Below are 23,721 nucleotides of genomic sequence, written 5' to 3' on the forward strand. Positions count from 1 at the left end.
TTTACTATGTTCGCCAGGATAGTCTTGATCTTCTGACCTCGTGATCCACCCTCCTCGGCCTCCCAAAGTGCTGGGATTACAGGCATGAGCCGCTGCACCTGACCTGTTTTTTTTTTTTTTTTTTTTTTTTTTTTGGAGACAGAGTCTCACTCTGTCACCTAGGCTGGAGTGTAGTGGCATGATCTTGGCTCACTGCAACCTCTGCCTCCTGGGTTCAAGCGATTTTCCTGCCTCAGCCTCCCAAGTACCTGGGATTACACATGTCCACTACCATGCCCGGCTAATTTTTGTATTTTTCAGGAAAGACGGGGTTTCCCCATGTTGACCAGGCTGGTCTCGAACTCCTGGCCTCATGTGATCCACCTGCCTTGGCCTCCCAAAGCGCTGGGATTCCAGGCGCGAGCCACCGCGCCCAGCCTGGTCATAACATTTTTGTCTAGCCTGGGTGACAGAGCGAGACCCTGCATGCTTGGTGGCAGAACCAGTATGGACACCAAAGTCTTTCTTATGCCACTGCCATCCTTGCTGCGCTTACGGTTTTCTTCTTCTGTCTCTCCTCATGGTTGTAATTTGGGGTCCCAGGGTTCTATTACATCCTTATTTTCAACCTTAGCTCTAGAGTGGAACTTCCTGACTACTGTACGCCATGTTAGGCGCCATGGTCTCACCTGGAACAGGCAAGGGTTCTGCTCTCTCAAAATGACACTGCTCGTAGGAAGCTCGTCCCAGTTAGTTCAGCGTCAGAAGGAATTGGTGTTGCCAGACCCTTCCAGGGCGTGGTCTATTTTTGCTATTGATGTTAGAAAATGTGGCTAGGCATGGTGGCTCATGTCTGTAATCTCAGCACTTTGGGAGGCCAAGGTGGGAGGATTACTTGAGGCCGGGAGTTCAAGAACACCTGTCTGGGCAAGGTAGTGAGACCCTGTCTCTACAAAACAAACAACAACAAAAATTATCCAGATTTGGTGGTGCACACCTGTAGTGTCAGCTACTTAGGAGACTGAGGTGGGAAGATCACTCAAACCCAGGAGTTCAAGCCTTCAGTGATCTGAGATCGCACCACTGTACTCTAGCCTGTCTTAAAAAAAAAAAAAGTTGGGCCGGGCGCGGTGGCTCAAGCCTGTAATCCCAGCACTTTGGGAGGCTGAGACGGGCGGATCACGAGGTCAGGAGATCGAGACCATCCTGGCTAACACTGTGAAACCCCGTCTCTACTAAAAATACAAAAAACTAGCCGGGCGAGGTGGCGGGCGCCTGTAGTCCCAGCTACTCTGGAGGCTGAGGCATGAGAATGGCGTAAACCTGGGAGGCGGAGCTTGCAGTGAGCTGAGATCCGGCCACTGCACTCCAGCCCGGGCAACAGAGAGAGACTCCCTCTCAAAAAAAAAAAAAAAAAAAAAAAGTTGGAAAATGCAGCAGTAAGTGAAAAAAGAAAATCACTCTTAACCCTCAACTCCATTATGTTGTTGATGTTTTTGTACTTTTCCTTCTAGTCATGGGGCGGAGGTGTGTGTGTGTGTATATCTCTCTGTTAACCGTGTGATGACTGGGCTGTTCTCACCAAAGATACTAAGCTTTATTTTTCAGGTAAATTATTTGTAAACATACAGTTGATTCTTATTATTCCCAGTAGTTATGTTCTATAAAGTTGCCGTGAAGACTGAACCAGTGCTCCTAAGGGAAGTACATGGTTAGGATGATTTGAGCCTCTGGTCACACACATTTGGTTTTGAGATGGACTCTTGCTCTGTTGCCCAGGCTGGAGTTCAGTGGTGAGATCTCAGCTCACTGCAACCTCTGCTTCCTGGGTTCAAGTGATTCTTGTGCCTCAGCCTCCCGAGTAACTGGGATTACAGGCATGTGCCACCACGCCCAGCTAATTTTTGTATTTTTAGTAGAGAAGGGGTTTTGCCATGTTGGCCAGGCTGGTCTTGAACTCCTGACCTCATGTGATCCACCCACCTCGGCCTCCCAAAGTATTGGGATTACATGTGAGAGCCACCGCACCTGGCCTGGTCACAGCATTTTTATCAACTGATCAATACATAACCTGGTTTATGTCTGTTCCTGTTTAAAGACACCCTGTTTAATGTATACGGTTCATTCATTAACGTTGCACTCACAACCAGCAGCACTGTAAGCCATGCCTGAATGAAGCGTCTTTAACTCACAAATTAGCTCCATACGGCACATCACAGCGTTCCTGTGCTTAGGAACTGTCGGCATTACCACTTCAGCACTGTGCCTGGGGACATTTTAAACAACGAAATCAAGTGGAAAAAAAAAAAGGCCGGGAATGGTGGATCACACCTGTAATCCCAGCACTTTGGGAGGCTGAGGCAGGTGGATCACCTGAGGTCGGGAGTTTGCGACCAGTCTGACCAACGTGGCAAAATCCCATTTCTAGTAAAAATACAAGAATTAGCCGGGTGTGGTGGCACAGGCCTGTAATCCCAGCTACTTGGGAGGCTGAGGCACGAGAATCGGTTGAACCCAGGAGGTGGAGGTTACAGTGGGCCAAGATTGCACAAAAGAAGGAAAAGTGAAAAAAAAAATTGCTGAAAACATGGCAGTAAACAGACAGCAAAGAGGATGCTTGTTTATGGTGTAAGATCTGAGGTCCCAGCTGTTCGACTTCAGCTGAGAACATGCACATTAGGGACCGAAATTATTGGCCTCTGCACATATTCATGAATGACTGTGAAAGCACCTTGAGTATTGACTTTGGGGTTACAAATAAACTTTAGTGCGTAGATGAATTTCCAAATACGGAATCTGCAGATAACGAGGCCTGACTAATTTCCGATGGCTTCTTCTATCCCTTCTGGTAGAGGTACTGGAGTAAACCGACCTCTGCTAGCTTTTGGAGTGGTGAGGGTGTGTACTTTCAATAGTTGCGTGTAACTTCCTCCTGCCTGCTTTTTTCTAGCGTGGAAGCCAGCTCTCCAGGCCACGGAAGTCCTCTGAGCAGCCTGTTACCTTCTGCCTCAGTGCCAGAGTCCATGACAATTAGTAAGTACTTTCGCAGCCACCTCCACCAGCTCTGGGATGACTTCTGGCCCATGTCTCATGGCAGTGCCTTTGTGCTTATAGCCCTGTGACTGTGGGTTCAAGTCAGGTATGTACATCCCTGGTTGTAGACTGGAGATGTGGTGTGTGCTTGTGAATTTCCAGAACTGTGGTTAATGCATGGCACTTGGGCGTGTGCGCACAGGCGTGCCTTAGGGGTGGAGCTGCATTGCCGTAGAATTCTGTGGTTCCATGTTTCGGGGTTTGCCTCCCATAACGCAGTTAGCTACAGAGGACCTATTCTGGTTGGATTTCCTTTGTAACTCTGGAGGACTCATTTTGTAAGTGAAGAAGAATGTGTCTCTCTAAGATGATTAAACTTTGCTAATGATCAGGCTTCAACTGTTTCCAATTTTACTACCTAGAAAAATTTTTAGAGATATAGCAAGGAAGGCTAGGTTTGAATGGCTTCGTGTGACAAAGAATCAACCAACTGTTCTATAAACCGACAGGTGCTCCTGGTATCTCACTCGCGTCTTGAGCCAGCATTTGTGCCGTGGCCTCCCTTGGCTGCAGAGGGGGTACTTGTTCCCAATTAAAAAAAAAAATTAGCTTTTGTTGCTAAGGGAGGAAGAAGGAGTTTGGGAGGCACCCAGCATTTTCTGATTCAAGGGTGAAGCAGGAAGTGGGCAGACACTGTTATATAAACCAACAGTTGGTTTATTTTTTTGTATACGAAGTCGTTCAGATCTACTTTTCTTGAAGTTCTCATGGTTAAGGAGATGTGATGGAAATTTCTCTCTACGCAGAGGTAGGCAGGCTGGGGCTGGCATGTGGCTCCACGGCCATCAGAGACTGAGACTCCTCCTGTCTTGCCTCGTAGGCCAAAATAGCCAGTTTAGCTCCAGCCATTTCATTCTCAGTCCAGGCGGCAAGAAAGAGAAGAGGGCAAAGGGGAGACTTTGTCTGTTTCTACATACAGGATTCAGGGGCCTGAGCTTGGACAGGGAAGAAATTACCATGTTTTTCATTTAGCTCTGGGTGAAATATAGTGTTTTCTTCAATTGTGATCATTCTGTTTTGATGTAATTGGTTTCCTTTGTGATATGATATGTTTTATATGTTTTACTACATTTTCCTGAAAAGGAGCCCATGGTTATTCCTAGACTACAGAATGGGCTCTTGGTACAAAAACGGTGAAGCCCCCCACCGTCACTAGAAGGTGCTCACCGTATACCACTAGTGCCTGGGGCCAGCACTCATCTCATGGCCCCCCGTGGCTGCAGAGGGGGCAATTGTTCTTGATAAAAAAGAAATTAGTTTTTGTTGCGAAGGAAGGAAGAAAGAGTCTGGGAGGCATCCAGCATTCTTTGACTCAAGGGTGAAGCAGGAAGTGAGCAGACACAGTGAGGCTGCTACGTGGGAACGGCTGGCCGCACTTTTTGTATAATGAGCGTGTGTGGTTTACTGTGGCGCTGCTCAGCCCTGAACTCGGCTGAGCAGATGTTAATAGATCACTCGTCCCTGTGGGACACGGGGTGGGTGAGTATGTAGCTGGCTGCTTTTCACTGGTCAATCTTTTGTTTACCACAGTACTGTTACTTACCCTATAGTTTACTTTATTATTCATTTTTATTTATTTATTTTTTTGTAGAGGTGAGGTTTCACCATGTTGTCCAGGCTGGTCTTTGAACTCCTGGGCTCAAGCGATCCACCCGCCTCAGCCTCCCAAAGCGGTGGGATGACAGGTGTGAGCCACCGTGCGTGGCCTACTACCGTTTACTTTTTTTTTTTTTTTTTGAGACAGAGTCTTGCTCTTGTTGCGTAGGCTGGAGTGCAGTGGCACGATCTCAGCTCACTGCAACCTCCACCCCCTGGGTTCAAGTGATTCTCCTGCCTCAGCCTCTCGAGTAGCTGGAATTATAGGCCCACACCTGGCTAATTTTTGTATTTTTAGTAGAGACGGGGTTTCGCCATGTTAGCCTGGCTGGTCTTGAACTTCTAACCTCACGATCTGCCCGCCTCGGCCTCCCAAAGTGCTGGGATTACAGGCGTGAGCCACCATGCCCAGACTATAGTTTACTTTTAATGATGCACTTCAACAAACTTGAATACCTTTATTTTTTGAAAAAGGAAACTTTATCTCACTACTGTAAATGGAGAGTCACTATGAGTTAATCAAAATAGCAGATCGCTGTAAAATGAAGACAATGGAAGGAAATTATTACTAAGTGTGCCTGGCATGGTTGCCTGCCCTGGGTTCTGATTGAGACCCACTCTCCTTGTTCAAAAGAGAGATGGGTGCTGCTTCTTTTTGGCCCTGGTTTATGTCAAGCATCTCAGTCTTGATAGCGCTGGGAAGCTCCATAACCACCAGAAAGACCAGAAGTGGGGTGCTCAGCAGTGCGGGGAAAGCCCATTTGGGTGCAGCCCCTGCGCCCAGCCTTTTGGAAGTGCTGCTCCAAAAGAGAATTGTGCCGGAAAAGTAGGGGTTGAAACGGAACAGCCACATCCTGCCATCAGGATGCACTTTATGGCCCCACAGACCAAGAAATCACAGCTTCTGTACCCAGTGATGACTGCTGGACTTCAGCTGAGGAAATCAATGAAGTTCTGTAGCTGCGCATGGTGGTGCACGCCTGTAATCCCAGCTACTCAGGAGGCTAAGGCAAGAGAATCGCTTGAACCCCGGGAGGCGGAGGTGCAGTGAGATGAGAGGGCGCCACTGCACTCCAGGTTGGGTGCTAGAGCGAGACTCTGTCTCAAAAAAAAAAAAAAAAATCTAAAATAAAAATTTTTGGGAAAAAAAATTTAGGCGTACAAACCTTGATGGAGTTCTGATTGCTGGATTTGGTCACAAAGGTCATGCTGTTGGTGACATCCCTAGGGTCCACGTTAGGGCTGTCAGAGTAGCCAGTGTCTCTCCGTTGGTCCTATGCAAAGGCAAGAAGGAAAGACCAAGATAATGCATTTTGGTGGTGAAAACACAGTCGAAATATATTTTTATAAGCCAAAGGAAAACGATGAGTCAGCGAGTCACATTAGAAAGGTGTTGAGGATATCCTGTTACCGAACTGATAGTGATGGAAAGAACTGAAGATGGAAGAAGCAGCCACCCGATGTGACTTGCTGGGTTCTAACGCCCCATCAGCTTCCCAGCACCTGCGATTCTGTGTCTGTGTGGGCAGCACCGTGGTGTAGATGGACAAGACTTGACTCTGGCTGTGAGGCACAGCTACTGTAAAAGAACACTGCCTTTTGATTTATGGGCATTTTTTTTTTTTTTTTTTTTTTTTTAAGGACAGCAGCCCCTGAGTTCACACCTGTGAGCCTTTGTAGGCACGGTAAGGAGGGCTGCAGGCATCCCTGTGCGCCCGGGCAGGTGTCTGACATTCTGTTTCTGAAGAGTTCCTGCAGCGGGGGCTGAGGTCCCAGCATCTCAGATAAACACGATTGGCTTTGTCGGCTGCTTCTCAGGTCCACATAGAGCATGGTGTCTGGGTCTCCCTCAGCCGGTTTCTGTCTTTGAGGAAGTCACTGGCCTTGCCCGTGCATTTTCACTGGTGACATACATGCCCTTAAACACTCTCGAGTTAGGCCAATGACAGAGGCATAGATTGTTTTTCTTGTTTTGACTCAGACAATTTTTTTTTTCTTTTTTTATTTTATTTTATTTATTTATTTATTTATTTTTTATTATACTTTAAGTTCTAGGGTACATGTGCATAACGTGCAGGTTTGTTACATATGTATACTTGTGCCGTGTTGGTGTGCTGCACCCATCAACTCGTCAGCACCCATCAATTTGTCATTTATATCAGGTATAACTCCCAATGCAATCCCTCCCCCCTCCCCCCTCCCCATGATAGGCCCCAATGTGTGATGTTCACCTTCCCGAGTCCAAGTGATGTCATTGTTCAGTTCCCACCTATGAGTGAGAACATGCGGTATTTGGTTTTCTGTTCTTGTGATAGTTTGCTAAGAATGATGGTTTCCAGCTGCATCCATGTCCCTACAAAGGACGCAAACTCATCCTTTTTTATGGCTGCATAATATTCCATGGTGTATATGTGCCACATTTTCTTAATCCAGTCTGTCACAGATGGACATTTGGGTTGATTCCAAGTCCAGCCGCAATAAACATACGTGTGCATGTGTCTTTATAGCAGCATGATTTATGATCCTTTGGGTATATACCCAGTAGTGGGATGGCTGGGTCATATGGTACATCTAGTTCTAGATCCTTGAGGAATCACCATACTGTTTTCCATAATGGTTGAACTAGTTTACAATCCCACCAACAGTGTAAAAGTGTTCCTATTTCTCCACATCCTCTCCAGCACCTGTTGTTTCCTGACTTTTGAATGATTGCCATTCTAACTGGTGTGAGATGGTATCTCATTGTGGTTTTGATTTGCATTTCTCTGATGGCCAGTGATGATGAGCATTTTTTCATGTGTCTGTTGGCTGTATGAATGTCTTCTTTTGAGAAATGTCTGTTCATATCCTTTCCCCACTTTTTGATGGGGTTGTTTGTTTTTTTTCTTGTAAATTTGTTTGAGTTCTTTGTAGATTCTGGATATTAGCCCTTTGTCAGATGAGTAGATTGCAAAAATTTTCTCCCATTCTGTAGGTTGCCTGTTCACTCTGATGGTAGTTTCTTTTGCTGTGCAGAAGCTCTTTAGTTTAATTAGATCCCATTTGTCAATTTTGGCTTTTGCTGCTGTTGCTTTTGGTGTTTTAGACATGAAGTCCTTGCCCATGCCTATGTCCTGAATGGTACTACCTAGGTTTTCTTCTAGGGTTTTTATGGTATTAGGTCTAACATTTAAGTCTCTAATCCATCTTGAATTAATTTTCGTATAAGGAGTAAGGAAAGGATCCAGTTTCAGCTTTCTACTTATGGCTAGCCAATTTTCCCAGCACCATTTATTAAATAGGGAATCCTTTCCCCATTTCTTGTTTCTCTCAGGTTTGTCAAAGATCAGATGGCTGTAGATGTGTGGTATTATTTCTGAGGACTCTGTTCTGTTCCATTGGTCTATATCTCTGTTTTGGTACCAGTACCATGCTGTTTTGGTTACTGTAGCCTTGTAGTATAGTTTGAAGTCAGGTAACATGATGCCTCCAGCTTTGTTCTTTTGACTTAGGATTATCTTGGCAATGTGGGCTGTTTTTTGGTTTCATATGAACTTTAAAGCCGTTTTTTCCAATTCTGTGAAGAAACTCATTGGTAGCTTGATGGGGATGGCATTGAATCTATAAATAACCTTGGGCAGTATGGCCATTTTCACGATATTGATTCTTCCTATCCATGAGCATGGTATGTTCTTCCATTTGTTAGTGTCCTCTTTTATTTCACTGAGCAGTGGTTTGTAGTTCTCCTTGAAGAGGTCCTTGACATCCCTTGTTAGTTGGATTCCTAGGTATTTTATTCTCTTTGAAGCAATTGTGAATGGAAGTTCATTCCTGATTTGGCTCTCTGTTTGTCTGTTACTGGTGTATAAGAATGCTTGTGATTTTTGCACATTAATTTTGTATCCTGAGACTTTGCTGAAGTTGCTTATCAGCTTAAGGAGATTTGGGGCTGAGACAATGGGGTTTTCTAAATATACAATCATGTCATCTGCAAACAGGGACAATTTGACTTCTTCTTTTCCTAACTGAATACCCTTGATTTGTTTCTCTTGCCTGATTGCCCTAGCCAGAACTTCCAACACTATGTTGAATAGGAGTGGTGAGAGAGGGCATCCCTGTCTTGTGCCAGTTTTCAAAGGGAATTTTTCCAGTTTTTGCCCATTCAGTATGATATTGGCTGTGGGTTTGTCATAAATAGTTCTTATTATTTTGAGGTACGTTCCATCAATACCGAATTTATTGAGCGTTTTTAGCGTGAAGGGCTGTTGAATTTTGTCAAAAGTCTTTTCTGCATCTATTGAGATAATCATGTGGTTCTTGTCTTTGGTTCTGTTTATATGCTGGATTACGTTTATTGATTTGCGAATGTTGAACCAGCCTTGCATCCCAGGGATGAAGCCCACTTGATCATGGTGGATAAGCTTTTTGATGTGCTGCTGAATCCGGTTTGCCAGTATTTTATTGAGGATTTTTGCATCGATGTTCATCAGGGATATTGGTCTAAAATTTTCTTTTTTTGTTGTGTCTCTGCCAGGCTTTGGTATCAGGATGATGTTGGCCTCATAAAATGAGTTAGGTAGGATTCCCTCTTTTTCAATTGATTGGAATAGTTTCAGAAGGAATGGTACCAGCTCCTCCTTGTACCTCTGGTAGAATTCAGCTGTGAATCCATCTGGTCCTGGACTTTTTTGGTTGGTAGGCTATTAATTATTGCCTTAATTTCAGAGCCTGCTATTGGTCTATTCAGGGATTCAACTTCTTCCTGGTTTAGTCTTGGAAGAGTGTAAGTGTCCAGGAAATTATCCATTTCTTCTAGATTTTCTAGTTGATTTGCGTAGAGGTGTTTATAGTATTCTCTGATGGTAGTTTGTATTTCTGTGGGGTCCGTGGTGATATCCCCTTTATCATTTTTTATTGCGTCTATTTGATTCTTCTCTCTTTTCTTCTTAATTAGTCTTGCTAGCAGTCTGTCAATTTTGTTGATTTTTTCAAAAAACCAACTCCTGGATTCATTGATTTTTTGGAGGGTTTTTTTGTGTCTCTACCTCCTTCAGTTCTGCTCTGATCTTAGTTATTTCTTGCCTTCTGCTAGCTTTTGAATGTGTTTGCTCTTGCTTCTCCAGTTCTTTTAATTGTGATGTTAGAGTGTCAATTTTAGATGTTTCCAGCTTTCTCTTGTGGGCATTTAGTGCTATAAATTTCCCTCTACACACTGCTTTAAATGTGTCCCAGAGATTCTGGTATGTTGTATCTTTGTTCTCATTGGTTTCAAAGAACATCTTTATTTCTGCCTTCATTTCGTTATGTACCCAGTAGTCATTCAGGAGCAGGTTGTTCAGTTTCCATGTAGTTGAGCGGTTTTGATTGGGTTTCTTAGTCCTGAGTTCTAGTTTGATTGCACTGTGGTCTGAGAGACAGTTTGTTATAATTTCTGTTCTTTTACATTTGCTGAGGAGTGCTTTACTTCCAATTATGTGGTCAATTTTGGAATAAGTGCGATGTGGTGCTGAGAAGAATGTATATTCTGTTGATTTGGGGTGGAGAGTTCTATAGATGTCTATTAGGTCCACTTGGTGCAGAGATGAGTTCAATTCCTGGATATCCTTGTTAACTTTCTGTCTCGTTGATCTGTCTAATGTTGACAGTGGAGTGTTGAAGTCTCCCATTATTATTGTATGGGAGTCTAAGTCTCTTTGTAAGTCTCTAAGGACTTGCTTTATGAATCTGGGTGCTCCTGTATTGGGTGCATATGTATTTAGGATAGTTAGCTCTTCCTGTTGAGTTGATCCCTTTACCATTATGTAATGGCCTTCTTTGTCTCTTTTGATCTTTGATGGTTTAAAGTCTGTTTTATCAGAGACTAGGATTGCAACCCCTGCTTTTTTTTGTTCTCCATTTGCTTGGTAGATCTTCCTCCATCCCTTTATTTTGAGCCTATGTATGTCTCTGCATGTGAGATGGGTCTCCTGAATACAGCAGACTGATGGGTCTTGACTCTTTATCCAGTTTGCCAGTCTGTGTCTTTTAATTGGAGCATTTAGTCCATTAACATTTAAGGTTAATATTGTTATGTGTGAACTTGATCCTGCCATTATGATATTAACTGGTTATTTTGCTCGTTAGTTGATGCAGTTTCTTCCTAGCCTCATTGGTCTTTACATTTTGGCATGTTTTTGCAATGGCTGGTACCGGTTGTTCCTTTCCATGTTTAGGGCTTCCTTCAGGGTCTCTTGTAAGGCAGGCCTGGTGGTGACAAAATCTCTAAGCATTTGCTTATCTGCAAAGGATTTTATTTCTCCTTCACTTATGAAACTTCGTTTGGCTGGATATGAAATTCTGGGTTTAAAATTCTTGTCTTTAAGAATGTTGAATATTGACCCCCACTCTCTTCTGGCTTGTAGAGTTTCTGCCGAGAGATCTGCTGTTAGTCTGATGGGCTTCCCTTTGTGGGTAACCCGACCTTTCTCTCTGGCTGTCCTTAAGATTTTTTCCTTCATTTCAACTTTGGTGAATATGGCAATTATGTGTCTTGGAGCTGCTCTTCTCGAGGAGTATCTTTGTGGCATTCTCTGTATTTCCTGAATTTGAATGTTGGCCTGCCCTACTAGGTTGGGGAAGTTCTCCTGGATGATATCCTGAAGAGTGTTTTCCAACTTGGTTCCATTTTCCCCCTCACTTTCAGGCACCCCAATCAGACGTAGATTTGGTCTTTTTACATAATCCCATACTTCTTGCAGGCTTTGTTCATTTCTTTTTCTTCTTTTTTCTTTTGGTTTCTCTTCTCACTTCATTTCATTCATTTGATCCTCAAGCGCTGATACTCTTTCTTCCAGTTGGTCGAGTTGGTTACTGAAGCTTGTGGATTTGTCACGTATTTCTCGTGTCATGGTTTTCATCTCTGTCATTTCATTTATGACCTTCTCTGCATTAATTATTCTAGCTATCAATTCTTCCACTCTTTTTTCAAGATTTTTAGTTTCTTTGCGCTGGGTACGTAATTCCTCCTTTAGCTCTGCGAGGTTTGATGGACTGAAGCCTTCTTCTCTCATCTCTTCAAAGTCATTCTCTGACCAGCTTTGATCCGTTGCTGGCGATGAGCTGCGCTCCTTTGCAGGGGGAGATGCGCTCTTATTTTTTGAATTTCCAGCTTTTCTGCCCTGCTTTTTCCCCATCTTTGTGGTTTTATCTGTCTCTGGTCTTTGATGATGGTGACGTACTGATGGGGTTTTGGTATAGGTGTCCTTCCTGTTTGATAGTTTTCCTTCTAATAGTCAGGACCCTCAGCTGTAGGTCTGTTGGAGATTGCTTGAGGTCCACTCCAGACCCTGTTTGCCTGGGTATCAGCAGCAGAGGTTGCAGAAGATAGAATATTGCTGAACAGCGAGTGTACCTGTCTGATTCTTACTTTGGGAGCTTCCTCTCGGGTGTACTCCACTCTGTGAGGTGTGGGGTGTCAGATTGCCCCTAGTGGGGGATGTCTCCCAGTTAGGCTACTCAGGGGTCAGGGACCCACTTGAGCAGGCAGTCTGTCCGTTCTCAGATCTCAACCTCCGTGTTGGGAGATCCACTGCTCTCTTCAAAGCTGTCAGACAGAGTCGTTTGCGTCTGCACAGGCCTCTGCGGCTTCCCCTGTTGTTGTTTAGCTGTGTCCTGTCCCCAGAGGTGGAGTCTACAGAGACAGGAAGGTTTCCTTGAGCTGCTGTGAGCTCCACCCAGTTCGAGCTTCCCAGAGGCTTTGTTTACCTACTTAAGCCTCAGCAATGGCAGGCGCCCCTCCCCCAGCCTCGCTGCTGCCTTGGGGTTAGATCGCAGACTGCTGTGCTAGCAATAAGGGAGGCTCCGTGGCCGTGGGACCTTCCCGGCCAGGTGTGGGTATAATCTCCTGGTGTGCCCGTTTGCTTAAAGCGCAGTATTGGGGTGGGAATTACCCAATTTTCCAGGTGTTGTGTGACTCAGTTCCCCTGGCTAGGAAAAGGGATTCCCTTCCCCCTTGCGCTTCCCAGGTGAGGTGATGCCTCGCCCTGCTTCAGCTCTCGCTGGTCAGGCTGCAGCAGCTGACCAACACCGATTGTCCGGCACTCCCCAATGAGATGACCCCAGTACCTCAGTTGAAAATGCAGAAATCACCGGTCTTCTGTGTCGCTCACGCTGGGAGTTGGAGACTGGAGCTGTTCCTATTCGGCCATCTTGCTCCGCCCCTCCGACAATTTTTTAGAAACTAAATTGTTTTATTATTTGGCATCTTGAGCAAGTTTGGGATATATCCAGAGCTTACACCTTGAATCTCTGAAGAAAAAAATGTCACTATGTCTGCATTTGAGCCTTGATACTTGGTAGAGACGTGGTCTGTGGTTAGGACTGTGTGTGGGTGGCTGGGACACGGGGCTTCTGTTTTCTGTGGTGCCTGTACCTTTAGGAAGTCTTCAAGGACAGCGCTGTTGTCTACCCTTGATGTCATCCAGCACAGATGAGGGATCAGGAATTCTAGAAATTTTGAGCAAAGAGTGGTTTTAAATTGCGTTCCCCCATCCTGCCATCACCTCCTGTGTCACGTGCGAGAGGAGTAAGAAGAGTGGGTCCATCTGGGTGTCTGGGGTATTTGCTTGGGCTACCATAACAAGGGGCCACAGATAGGGTGGCTTCAACAACAAGAACTTATTTTCTCAGCTAGGCGTGGTGGCTCATGCCTGTAATCCTAGCACTTTGGGAGACCGAGGTGGGGGGTACCACTTGAGGTCAGAAGTTCAAAACCAGCCTGGCCAACATGGTGAAACCCCGTCTCTACTACAAATAGCAAAAATTAGCAGGGTGTGGTGGCGGGTGCCTGTAATCCCACCTACTCGGGAGGCGGAGGCAGGAGGATCACTTGACTCTGGGAGGTAAAGGCTGCAGTGAGCCGAGACTGTACCACTACACTGAGCCTGGGCGACAGAGCAAGACTCTGTCTCAAACCGCTCCCCCCCAAAAAACAACAACAACAACAACAAAACTGAAAAACTTATTTTCTCACAGTCCTGGAGGCTGAAAGACCAAGATCAAGGTGCCAGCAGGGTTGATTTCTGGTGAGGCCTCTCTCCTTGGCTTGCAGACGGCCAGCTTCTCTCTCTTTCCTTATGTGACTTTTCCTCTGCAGGCACTTCCTGGTATCCCTTCTCTTATCTTATAACGACACTGGTCCTGTGGGATCACAGCCCCACCCTTATGACCTTATTAACTTTAATTACCTCATTAAGGCCTTGTCTCCATATAAACTCCGATTGGGAGTTAGGGCTTCAACGTGTCCATTTGGGAAGGGATGCAATTCAGCCCATAGCATGAGTTGTCCCAGGAGTGAGTGTCGCAAATGCCGTCCCAGTTCAGATGGAGCATCCCATCCCAGCCCGTGAAGCACCTGAGATTCTACTCTGCAGCTGTCACTTGACTCTTGCGAACCCCAGAGGAGCTTGGCAAAGAAACTCATCAGCTCTGTCCCCCAAAGCAGCGAATGCTTCACTCACATCCCAAGAGGCTTCCCTGGCTTTGTGTAATAATGCGTGCAGGTGGCTGCCTCTGTACTGTAATTGAGCTAGAGCTAGGTTATTTAATCCTCAGTGCCTGGGGATAATTGTGAAGTCTTCTATCGAGCCACCTTTCCCTCTCGGGTGTCTCTGAAATTGCAAAGGGTGTTTCGTCCTGAGGCATTCAGAGGGACTGTATTCTCGTGGTTGTTTACTACTAAAGAGAAGATGGTGTGTCCAGACCCACATGATTGGTCTCCTTCTGCAAGGCCCTCTGGTACTTAAGAAAATACAAAAGCCTGTTATGAAAAAGTTATTTATTTATTTATTTTTTGAGACGGAGTGTCGCTCTTATCGCCTAGGCTGGAGGGCAGTGGCACGATCTCGGGTCACTGAAACCTCTGCCTCCCGGGTTCAAGCTATTCTCCTGCCTCAGCCTCCTGAGTAGCTGGGATTACAGACGCCCGCCACCACACCCAGCTAATTTTTGTACTTTTAGTAGAGGCAGGGTTTCACCATGTTGGCCAGGCTGGTCTCAAACTCCTGACCTCGTGATCTGCTCACTTCGGCTTCCCAAAGTGGAAAAGTTAATTATTTAGCAAAACAGTAAAGACAGTTTGGAGCAAACTAAAACACCCGTAATTCTGCCTCAGGGACGCCTTGCATTTCTGCTGGTAGGTTCCCAGTTCTTGTTTTGGGCACACGGAGCTGTACCTGGGGTTGAAGTTGCAGCTGTGCCTGTTGCTCTAGGGAGGCCATGTGCCCTCAGGGCCAGGAGGGCACACTCAGAAGCTCAGCTGCCTGGGCGCAGGTTCCAACCGAGTGGTCCCAACCCTCTCCATACCCATGTCCTTATCAAGACAGAGTGACAGGATCAACACCCATCTCATGGGTGGCCATGAAGATGACTGTGATGTGTTTAGAACAGCATCAGGATCAGAGTTAAGAGTCAATAAATAGGCCGGGCACAGTGGCACACGCCTGTAATCCCAGCACTTTGGGAGGCCGAGGTGGGCCTTGATCACTTGAAGGCAGGAATTTGAAACTAGCCAGGCCAACATAGTGAGACTCTGTCTCTATAAAAAAATTAAAGAAAAATTACCCTGGATGTGGTGGTGCATACCTGTATTCCCAGCTAGTTGGGAGGTTGAGGCAGGAGGATTGTTTGAGCCCAGGAGGTCAAAGCTACAGTGAGCTGTGATTACACCAGTGCACTCCAGCCTGGGTGACAGGGCTAGACCCTATCTCGACAAAAAAACAAGAAAGGAAGAAATCCCCAGGGCAGTGAGTGTCCTCCGTCCCCTCTAGGCTCTTTCCGTTTGTCTGAAGTCACCCGCATGGCCAGTGGATTTCCTTTTCTGCCTCCTCTTCTGTCAGCTTTTACCACCAGTTCCTGACAAACCCTCAAAGCAAACTTCTGGAATGCGATTGGCTTGTTAAGAACACAGCAGGTCCGAGGAGAGTGGCATTTGATTTGCTTTTGGAGACCCCATATTCCTTCTCCACTCTTCTTCCCTTACCTTTTGGACAGTCTCGCTCTGTCACCCAGGCTGGAATGCCCTGGTGTAATCTCGGCTCACTGCAACCTCTGCCTCCCAGGTTCAAGTGATTCTCCTGCCTTGGCCTCCTGAGTAGCTGGGATTAAAGGCATGCACCACCACACCTGGCTAATTTTTATATTTTTAGTAGAGATGGGATTTTGCCATGTTGGCCAGGCTGGTCTCAAACTCCTGACTTCAGGTGATCCTCCTGCCTCGGCCTCCTAAAGTGGTGGGGTTACAGGCGTGAGCCACCATGCCCGGCCCCCACCCTACTTCTCTAATAAAATGTGTCTGTTTATTTTTCTAGTTCTGACTAGAATAATAATCTTCTATCAAAATAGAAGCTAGTAAAAGTCACAGTATATTCTGGCAGAACTGACTGTATGCCACGTTTTATGCTGAAGCATTTTTATTTATGTTTTCTCGTTGAATCCCCAGCAGCCTTCTGAGGTGTAGGTTATATTATTCTCTCTCTTTGTGTAAGAAAACTGAGGCTTAGGAGGATCAGTACCTGCCCAAGACCACATGGCTAGTAGAACAGATAGTTACTGAACACCTACTGTGTGCCAGGCATGGTGCCTAGCTATAGTCAGTGGTGAATCTGGCAACAGACCCAGGTGTTCTTACTCCAAAGCCTACACTCTTGCCAATTCTACATTACCTAAGGGAACACGTTCCACTGTCACCCAGCCAGGCAAGCAGCAGTGGACTAGTCATGTGTGGGCATTCAGGTCTGAGAGCCTTAAGCTTATCATTACTATTTTTGGAGGCAGGGTCTCTGTTGCCCAGGCTGGAGTGCAGTGGTGCATTCCTGGCTCACTGGCTCAAGTGATCCTCCTGCCTCGGCTTCCCAAGTAGCTGGGACTGTCAGTGCATGCCACTTGCCCTGCTGTGTTTTAATGCTTGTTTTGTAAAGATGGGAGTCTTGCTATGTTGCCCAGGCTGGTCTTGAACTCCTGGGCTCAAATGATCCTCCCGCCTCAGCCTCTCAAAGTGCTGGGGTTACGACGTGAGCTACTATGCCTAGCCAAACACCAAATTTTAAAATGAAGATAATTTTTCTTTTTACCAGTTTCATTTAACTATTGTCATTTGAAAAAAACCTAATTTGTGGCACCAATGTTTCAACAAAATTTTGGATTAAATAGTCCCATGGGTCCCAATCTGGGGGACCAGGAGGGTACAAATGGAAGATGGGGTAAGAGAGAAACATTGTGAACCAGAGTAATGGAGGCTGACACAGACGCAGAGCAGAGAGCAGTTGCGTCTTTCTGGAATAGCATGTGTCTCTGCCTTTGGCTGCGATATTTCAGCTCTGCTATTGGCAAGCTTTAATAACAAGCAGGGTAACTATCATAATACTTAAGACTGATAGACAAATGTGGTTCATGGGTGTGGAATGAGAGGCGTTCTTGGTGGTAATGATTACGGGGCCAGGCATAGTGGCTCATGTCTGTAATCTTAGCACTTTGGAAAGCTGACGCTGGAGGATTGCTTGAGCCCAGGAGTTTGAGACCAACGTGGGCAATGTAGCAAGACCCTGTCTCTACAAAAAATAAAAATTGGCTGGGCACCGGTGGCTCATGCCTGTAATCCCAGCACTTTGGGAGGCTGAGGTGGGTAGATCACCTGAGGTCAAGAGTTTGAGACCAGCCTGGCCAACATGGTGGAACCCATCTCTACTAACAATACAAAAAACAATTAGCCAGGCATGGTGGTGGGTGCCGGTAGTCCCAGCTACTTGGGAGGCTGAGGCAGGAGAATTTCTTGAACCCAGGAGGTGGAGGTTGCAGTGAGCCGAGATCGTGCCACTGGACTCCAGCCTTGCCAACAGAGCGAGACTTATCTTAAAATAAATAACTAAATAAAATAAGTAAAAATTAGCTGGTCATGGTGGCACATGTCTGTGGTCTCAGCTATTTGGGAGAACGAGGTAGGAGGATTGCTTGAGCCCAGGAGTTCGAGGCTGCAGTGAGCAGTGATCATGATACTGCACCCCAGCCTGGGCAACAGAGCAAGACCTGCCTCTTAAACAGTCATGATAATGATTAGTACTCATTAGATGGTAAAGCAACTGACATGTGAGATGCCTCTCTGAAGTTATCCTGGGCTTTACAGCAACCCAGAAGGTACAGGCATTACTGGTCCATTGTACAGATGGGAAAGTCATTGAGGCACAGGGCAACTACAGTGCTGAGAGTCACACACACAAACTGCTGGGGCCGCAGCTTCCATATCCAGCTGTATCCTCTTTCCTTCTTCTTCCTGGTTGACGTGGCTGGGAAGCAGCAGTGTTTTGTCTTCGATAGGCTAACCTGGCAACCTGATTCCTGCTGGTGGATCTGCCGCCGCCTCTGCAATATGCTTTGGGAGGAAGAGCTATTGGGCAGTGGGCTCTCATGGCCAGACCCCGTGCTGGGGGCTATAGTCCTTTAGGGGGTATGAGCACTGCCCTGTCTCGTTCTGGCTTTGCTTGTGTCTCTAGGCTGCATGACTGGGAAGGATGGGTGCTTTCCACACAGGTCCTGCCATGGGTGTCTGAGGCTGCGGGGCACCAGCTCAATCTCTGCAGCAGGCCTCACAGTGTCACTGTTTGGGCCAGGCAGAAAGCTAGAGAGAGACAGGAGAGGCAGGAGCAGATCTGGTCAGCTGATCCAGCACCTGCAGAAGGCTGCAGCAGGACCAGCTCTGTGGGGTCAGAGCAGGGGCGGGTGTTGGGTGGGTGTTTCCATGTTGCCAGGGGGAGGTGCCACATTGCCAGGTGTCCTTTGTAAGCTCTGCAGGGTGCTTTTAGGACATGGGTGCTGACTTGTGCTGTTTGATAGACATAGACTCTGTTCCCACTTGTTCTTATACTTAGAAAGAATTTTAGCTGTCCCTCCCCAGCCCTCATTTATATGGGAAGGCTTGACTCAGGGAGCGTAAGGACATTGTGGTCATGTGGTGTGAAAGTGGCAGAGGAATGGCGTTTTGAGTGTTGACAGGAGTGCTTTTCTTTTTGAAGAAAAAAAGAGAAATGTCTTTCTATTTTCTTTTCTTCTGTTCTTTCTTTTACTGTTTGCTAGATCCCTTTTTCCATTCAAACACAATTTACGGCACTGTACGCCTGTAATCCCAGCACTTTGGGAGGCTGAGGCAGTAGGATCGCTTGAATCCAGGAGTTCAAGACCAGCCTGGGCAACATAGCAAGACCCTTCCTCTACAAATAAAAAAAATTTAAAAATTGACCAGGTGTGGTGACCCATGCCTGTAATCCCAGCACTTTGGGAGGCTAAGGCGGGCAGATTATTGTTGAGGTCAGGAGTTGAAGACCAGCCTGGCCAACATAGCAAAACCCCATCTCTGCTAACAGTACAAAAATTAGCTGGGCATAGTGATGGGCACCTGTGGTCCCAGCTACTGGGGGACTGAGGTAGATAATCGCTTAAACCTGGGAAGCAGAGGCTGCGATGAGCCAAGATCACACCACTGCATTATAGCCTGGAAGGCAGAGTGAGACTTTGTCTCAAAAAAAAAAAAAAAAAAATTAATGTGTGTGGTGGTGGCACCTGGCATCTGCCTGTAGTCCCAGCTACTGAGGAGGCTGAGGTGGGAAGATTGCTTGAGCCTAGGAGGTTGAGGCTTTAGTGAGTAATGATTATGCCCCTGCACTGCAGCCTGGGTGACAGTGCAAGACCGTCTCAAAAAAAAAAAAAAAAAAAGAAAAAATCCCAAATAGAAAAAACCCTGCAACTATTTCTGCCCAGTGCTCAAAGTATAATATGATCACCACGCTGCTACTCTTGGCATCATATTCATGAACAAGAAGCAAAGGTCCTGCCTTCGGAAGCTGCCAGACCCGTGCGGGAGACAAGCAGCAACGATTAGAAAGGCAAAGCCTATGCCCTGTTTTAAGACATGTTTCGGGAAAGGGCTCTCTCAGATGACAGCAGGGCTGAGGCCTCAGGATGGGGGGCTTGGCCCATTTTGGTGGCAGGTGGTACCGCTGGCATTGTGCTGCCAGAAGTGAGGGGGAGAGTGAGTTGGAGGATGCTGGAGAGGGTGGCCTGTGTAGATTTTATCCCATGTGCACTGGGAAGCCAGTGGAGGACTTGAAGCAGTGGCGATAGGATTTACTCACTTCCTCTTGCAAAGAGCAGGCTCTGAAGCCTGCCTGCCATGCAGAGCACACTCAGCAGTGCGTTCCTTCCGCCCTTCCCTGCTCCTTCCCTTGGCCCTCCTTTGCACAGGCAATGCTGAGGGCTCCCCTTTGGCTCGGGGTAGGGAGTCCTGAGTTGACTTAGTGGCCACACTCTCAGGCTGCTGACACATCCTGTCACTGCCCTAAGCACGGTGCCCTAACACCTGTGAATCCTAGAGCTGTGCTGGGTGCAGCAGGACAGACGCGCCCCAGCGGGGGGTTCTAGAGCCGGGGGTCAGAGTCCTGGCTCCCAGCCTCAGCTCCAGGACTTCCTAGAACTAGATTTCTCTTTCTTTTTTTCCTTAAAGACTCTCTGGGTCCCGTGTCCTCGTTTGTGAAATGAGGACATTCTCACTGGTGTCCCATGGGTGTTCTGAGAACCAAACACACTAGCTCAGGAAAGCGTTAGACTTGAGTGTGGAGCTGGGCATCCTTTGTGACTGCAGCCTTCTCAGCTACCTGGAAGCTTTTACAGTGGTGAGCGGTGGGGCTCTAGTTCTTAAGGGTTAGGACTTTGCCTGGGAATGCAGAGAACCAGGCTGAGGAGAGTGGGAGGGAATGGGGGTAAATGTCCCAGGCCGCCTCACGCGGTTATTGATGGTAGGTAGTGGCTCCAGGGAGGCCAGTTCTTTCTGATGTCACATCTGGAGACCCCCTTGGAGACCAATTTTTAAGCCCATTTGGTAGCTCCCCAAGGGTTCGAGTGCCGGCTCCAAACCTTAGTCCCGAGGTTTAGGGTTTGAGTCCTAGGATGCTGCCTGGTCTTCCATTTTCATCCTGGTTTCTCTCCGGATGGTCTCTGCCAGTCTTCACATATCAAATCCATCAGTAAGTTCATTCCTATTTCTGGGGCAATTCCAGATTTTCCTTCAAAGAGTGCCTGGAAGGCCGGGTATGGAGGCTCATACCTGTAATCCCAGCACTTAGGGAGGCTGAAGCAGGTGGATCAATCACCTGAAGCCAGGAGTTCAAGACCAGCCTGGCCAACATGGTGAAACCCTGTCTCTACTAAAAATACAAAAATTAGCCAGGTGTGGTGGTGCATGCCTGTAATCCCAGCTACTTGGGGGGCTGAGGCAGGAAAATCACTTGAACCCAGGAAGCAGAGGTTGCAGTGAGCTGAGATCACGCCATTGCACTCAGCCTGGGCGACAGAGTGAGACTTTGTCTCAGAAAAAAAAAAAAAAAAAAAGGCACCTGGAAAAGAATAATAATACAAATGCCTCCTTATTCATTTTGCATACCACAAACCAGGCTTTACCTTTACTAATGCTTAGTCTTCATAGCATCTGTGTAAAATAGGAGTGCTAGACATGTTCTGTAGTTGAAGAAACTGGGAGGCTTTGCTGAAGGTCATACTGCTAGTGCGTGGTGGAGGCAGGGTACACACCCCCTCTCTCTCCTTGACGTTCCTGGAGACCCACAAGCTTGTGTAATGCCCCACCTTCAGAGAAAAGCAGCCGGGTCTCTTAGGATGTCCCCTTTGCTATGGACTGAATGTTTGTGTGCCCCTAAAATTCCTAGGTTGGAAGCCTAACCCCCCAGTGTGATGGTGTTAGGAGGTGGGCCTGTGGAAGCTGATTAAGTCATGAAGCTGGAGCCGTCATGAGTGGGATTAGTGCCCTTATAAAAGGGACCCCAGAGGTCAGGTATAGTGGCTCATGCCTGCAATCCCAGCACGTTGGGAGGCTGAGGCAGGAGGATTGCTTGATCCCAGGGCTCAAGACCAGCCTGAGTAGCACAGAGAGACCCTGTCTCTACATGCACACAGAAATTACACTTAGTGGTGCATGCCTGTAGTCCTAGCTACTCGGAAGGTTGAGGTGAGCCCAGGAGGTTGAGGCTGCAGTGAGCCAACATTGTGCCACTGCACTCCAGCCTGGGCAACAGAGCAAGATCCTGTCTCAAAAAAAAAAAAAAAAAAGAAAGAAAGAAAGGGACCCCAGAGACTTCGTTTGCCCTTTCTGCCATGTGATGATGACACAACAAGAAGGCACCATCAGTGAACCAGGAAGAGGGCCCTCACCAGATCCCAAATCTGTAGGTGCCTTGATCTCGGAATTCAGCGCCAGAACTGTGAGAAATCAGTCCCTTTTGCTCACAGTGCACCGGGTCCGTGGTGTTTGTTATCGCAGCCCCAGTGGGCGGAGGCGCTCCTGCAAGAGGCCCTCCTTCCCTGGCTGTCCATCTGGAAGAGCTCAGCACAGGCAACTTCATCCCATCACCCCACGTGCAGCACTTCCCTGGCTGCTGACTTCAGGTTTCAGAGCCCTCTATAACCTCACTCCCCTCTTTAGTTTCTTTCCTGTAGCCTCCACTGGGATACAAGCTCCCTGAGTAGACACACTTTGTCTGCTAGTTCATTGCCATTTTCCTGGTGCCCCAAATCCTGCCTGACAAATAGTTGTTCAAGAAACATTTAAAGAAGGAAGGAAGGAACGAAGGAACAAAGGAACTAATATTTATTTTAGTTCTAACAAGCATGGAAAGTTAAAAGAGCATTCTGCAGGAGTGAATTGAAAGCGAGTTCTCTGAGGGTGGGCTCCAGTCTGTTGTAATTACCATTGCGTCTCTATCTGGGGATGTAGTAAAGGCCTGGTAATATGAGTTGCTCAAGGGAGTGGAGTTTCGTATTTTTTCGTGCTGCGTCAGGTAGGGCAGCTGGCTGTAGTGGAGTGATGCATGACACGCTCTTTGCTTTCAGTGAGTGAGAACACTTGGTTTTAATCCTGGCTCTGGGAGTAGTAGATCAATTGACAGCTCTGTGCCTCAGTTTCCCAAGCTGTGAAGTGGAGGAGGCTTCCCTCAAGGATTCTTTGTGGTGCTGCCCATCTGTTCTGGGAAAGGAGCCAGGATACCCACATTCTTATTTGCAGTGATTAAAGAGCCACGTGGCTGAAGTTTCTAATGACTTGCCTGACCTTGTTAGTTTCTTTGATACCAAAGACAGGTGTCTTCCTTTCCCCGTTGCCTATTGTCTCCTTTATAGATGTGGTGGCAGTTCAGGTGACTGAATGACTTTTGGCCAGGCAAGCAAGTATCAGTAAACACACTGGCTTGGACATGTGGCCCACAACTTTTTATACCCAAGGCCAGGTGTTGGCCGACGTGGGAAGCGTGACTGGGCTGGAAAGAGGCAGAATGGTATTTGTGTGAGTGCCCAGACCCCTGTGGACTGTTTTGCCAAGATGCTCTCTCACAGAGTTTGTAGAGGTGAATCAACAACCTTCTTTGTGAAAGGCAAAAGTTGCCTTCAGGTTTTAATTCTGAGTGGCCAGCAGCCCTTACATTGTCACTGTATATCATCAGAGCCACTAGAATATTAGATATGTAAATCCTTTCTGCACTTTGTACATCCTTTAGTTTCGTACGGCCCTGATGTCAGTGATCATGGCCAGTTGAGAGGCAATGTGTTGGGGAGGAAAGCACAGGGGTCAGGCGGACCACAGCACTGATGTTCAAGAGCTGTGGGGCTACGCGCAGTGGCTCGTGACTGTAATCCTAGCACTTTGGGAGGACAAGGCAGGAGGATTGCTTGAGGCCAGGAGTTCAAAATCAGCCTGGGCAACATAGTGAGACCCCGCTCTTTACAAAAGAAGAAGAAGAAGAAAAAAAAGGTAGACATGGTGGCATGTGCCTGTAATCCTAGCTACTCGGGAGGTTGAGGCAGGAGGATCTCTTGAACCCAGGATTTATAGGCTACAGTGAGCCTTCATGGCACCACAGCCTGGGCGACAGAGTGAGACCATGTCTTAAAGAAAAAGATCTATGTGACCCTGGGCCAATGCTTTAATTCCTCTGAACTCATTTTCCCAGTCCTTGAAAACGGTGGTAATATTATCTCCTTGATGGATTC

General features: G+C 46.9%; 1 protein-coding gene across 2 annotated transcripts in view; it reads left to right on the forward strand.

The window, feature by feature from the left end:
• SNX29 (sorting nexin 29) overlaps positions 1-23,721 on the forward strand; it is a 609,178-nt gene that overhangs the window by 102,730 nt on the left and 482,727 nt on the right. For both annotated transcript variants that reach the window (XM_030924514.1, XM_030924515.1), the window contains one exon: positions 2,930-3,012. In XM_030924514.1, the coding sequence (XP_030780374.1) occupies positions 2,930-3,012 (83 nt within the window). The remainder of the gene's footprint in view (positions 1-2,929; positions 3,013-23,721) is intronic.

This window comes from Rhinopithecus roxellana, chromosome 20 (genome assembly GCF_007565055.1).
Source record: "Rhinopithecus roxellana isolate Shanxi Qingling chromosome 20, ASM756505v1, whole genome shotgun sequence".
NCBI lineage: Eukaryota > Metazoa > Chordata > Mammalia > Primates > Cercopithecidae > Rhinopithecus > Rhinopithecus roxellana.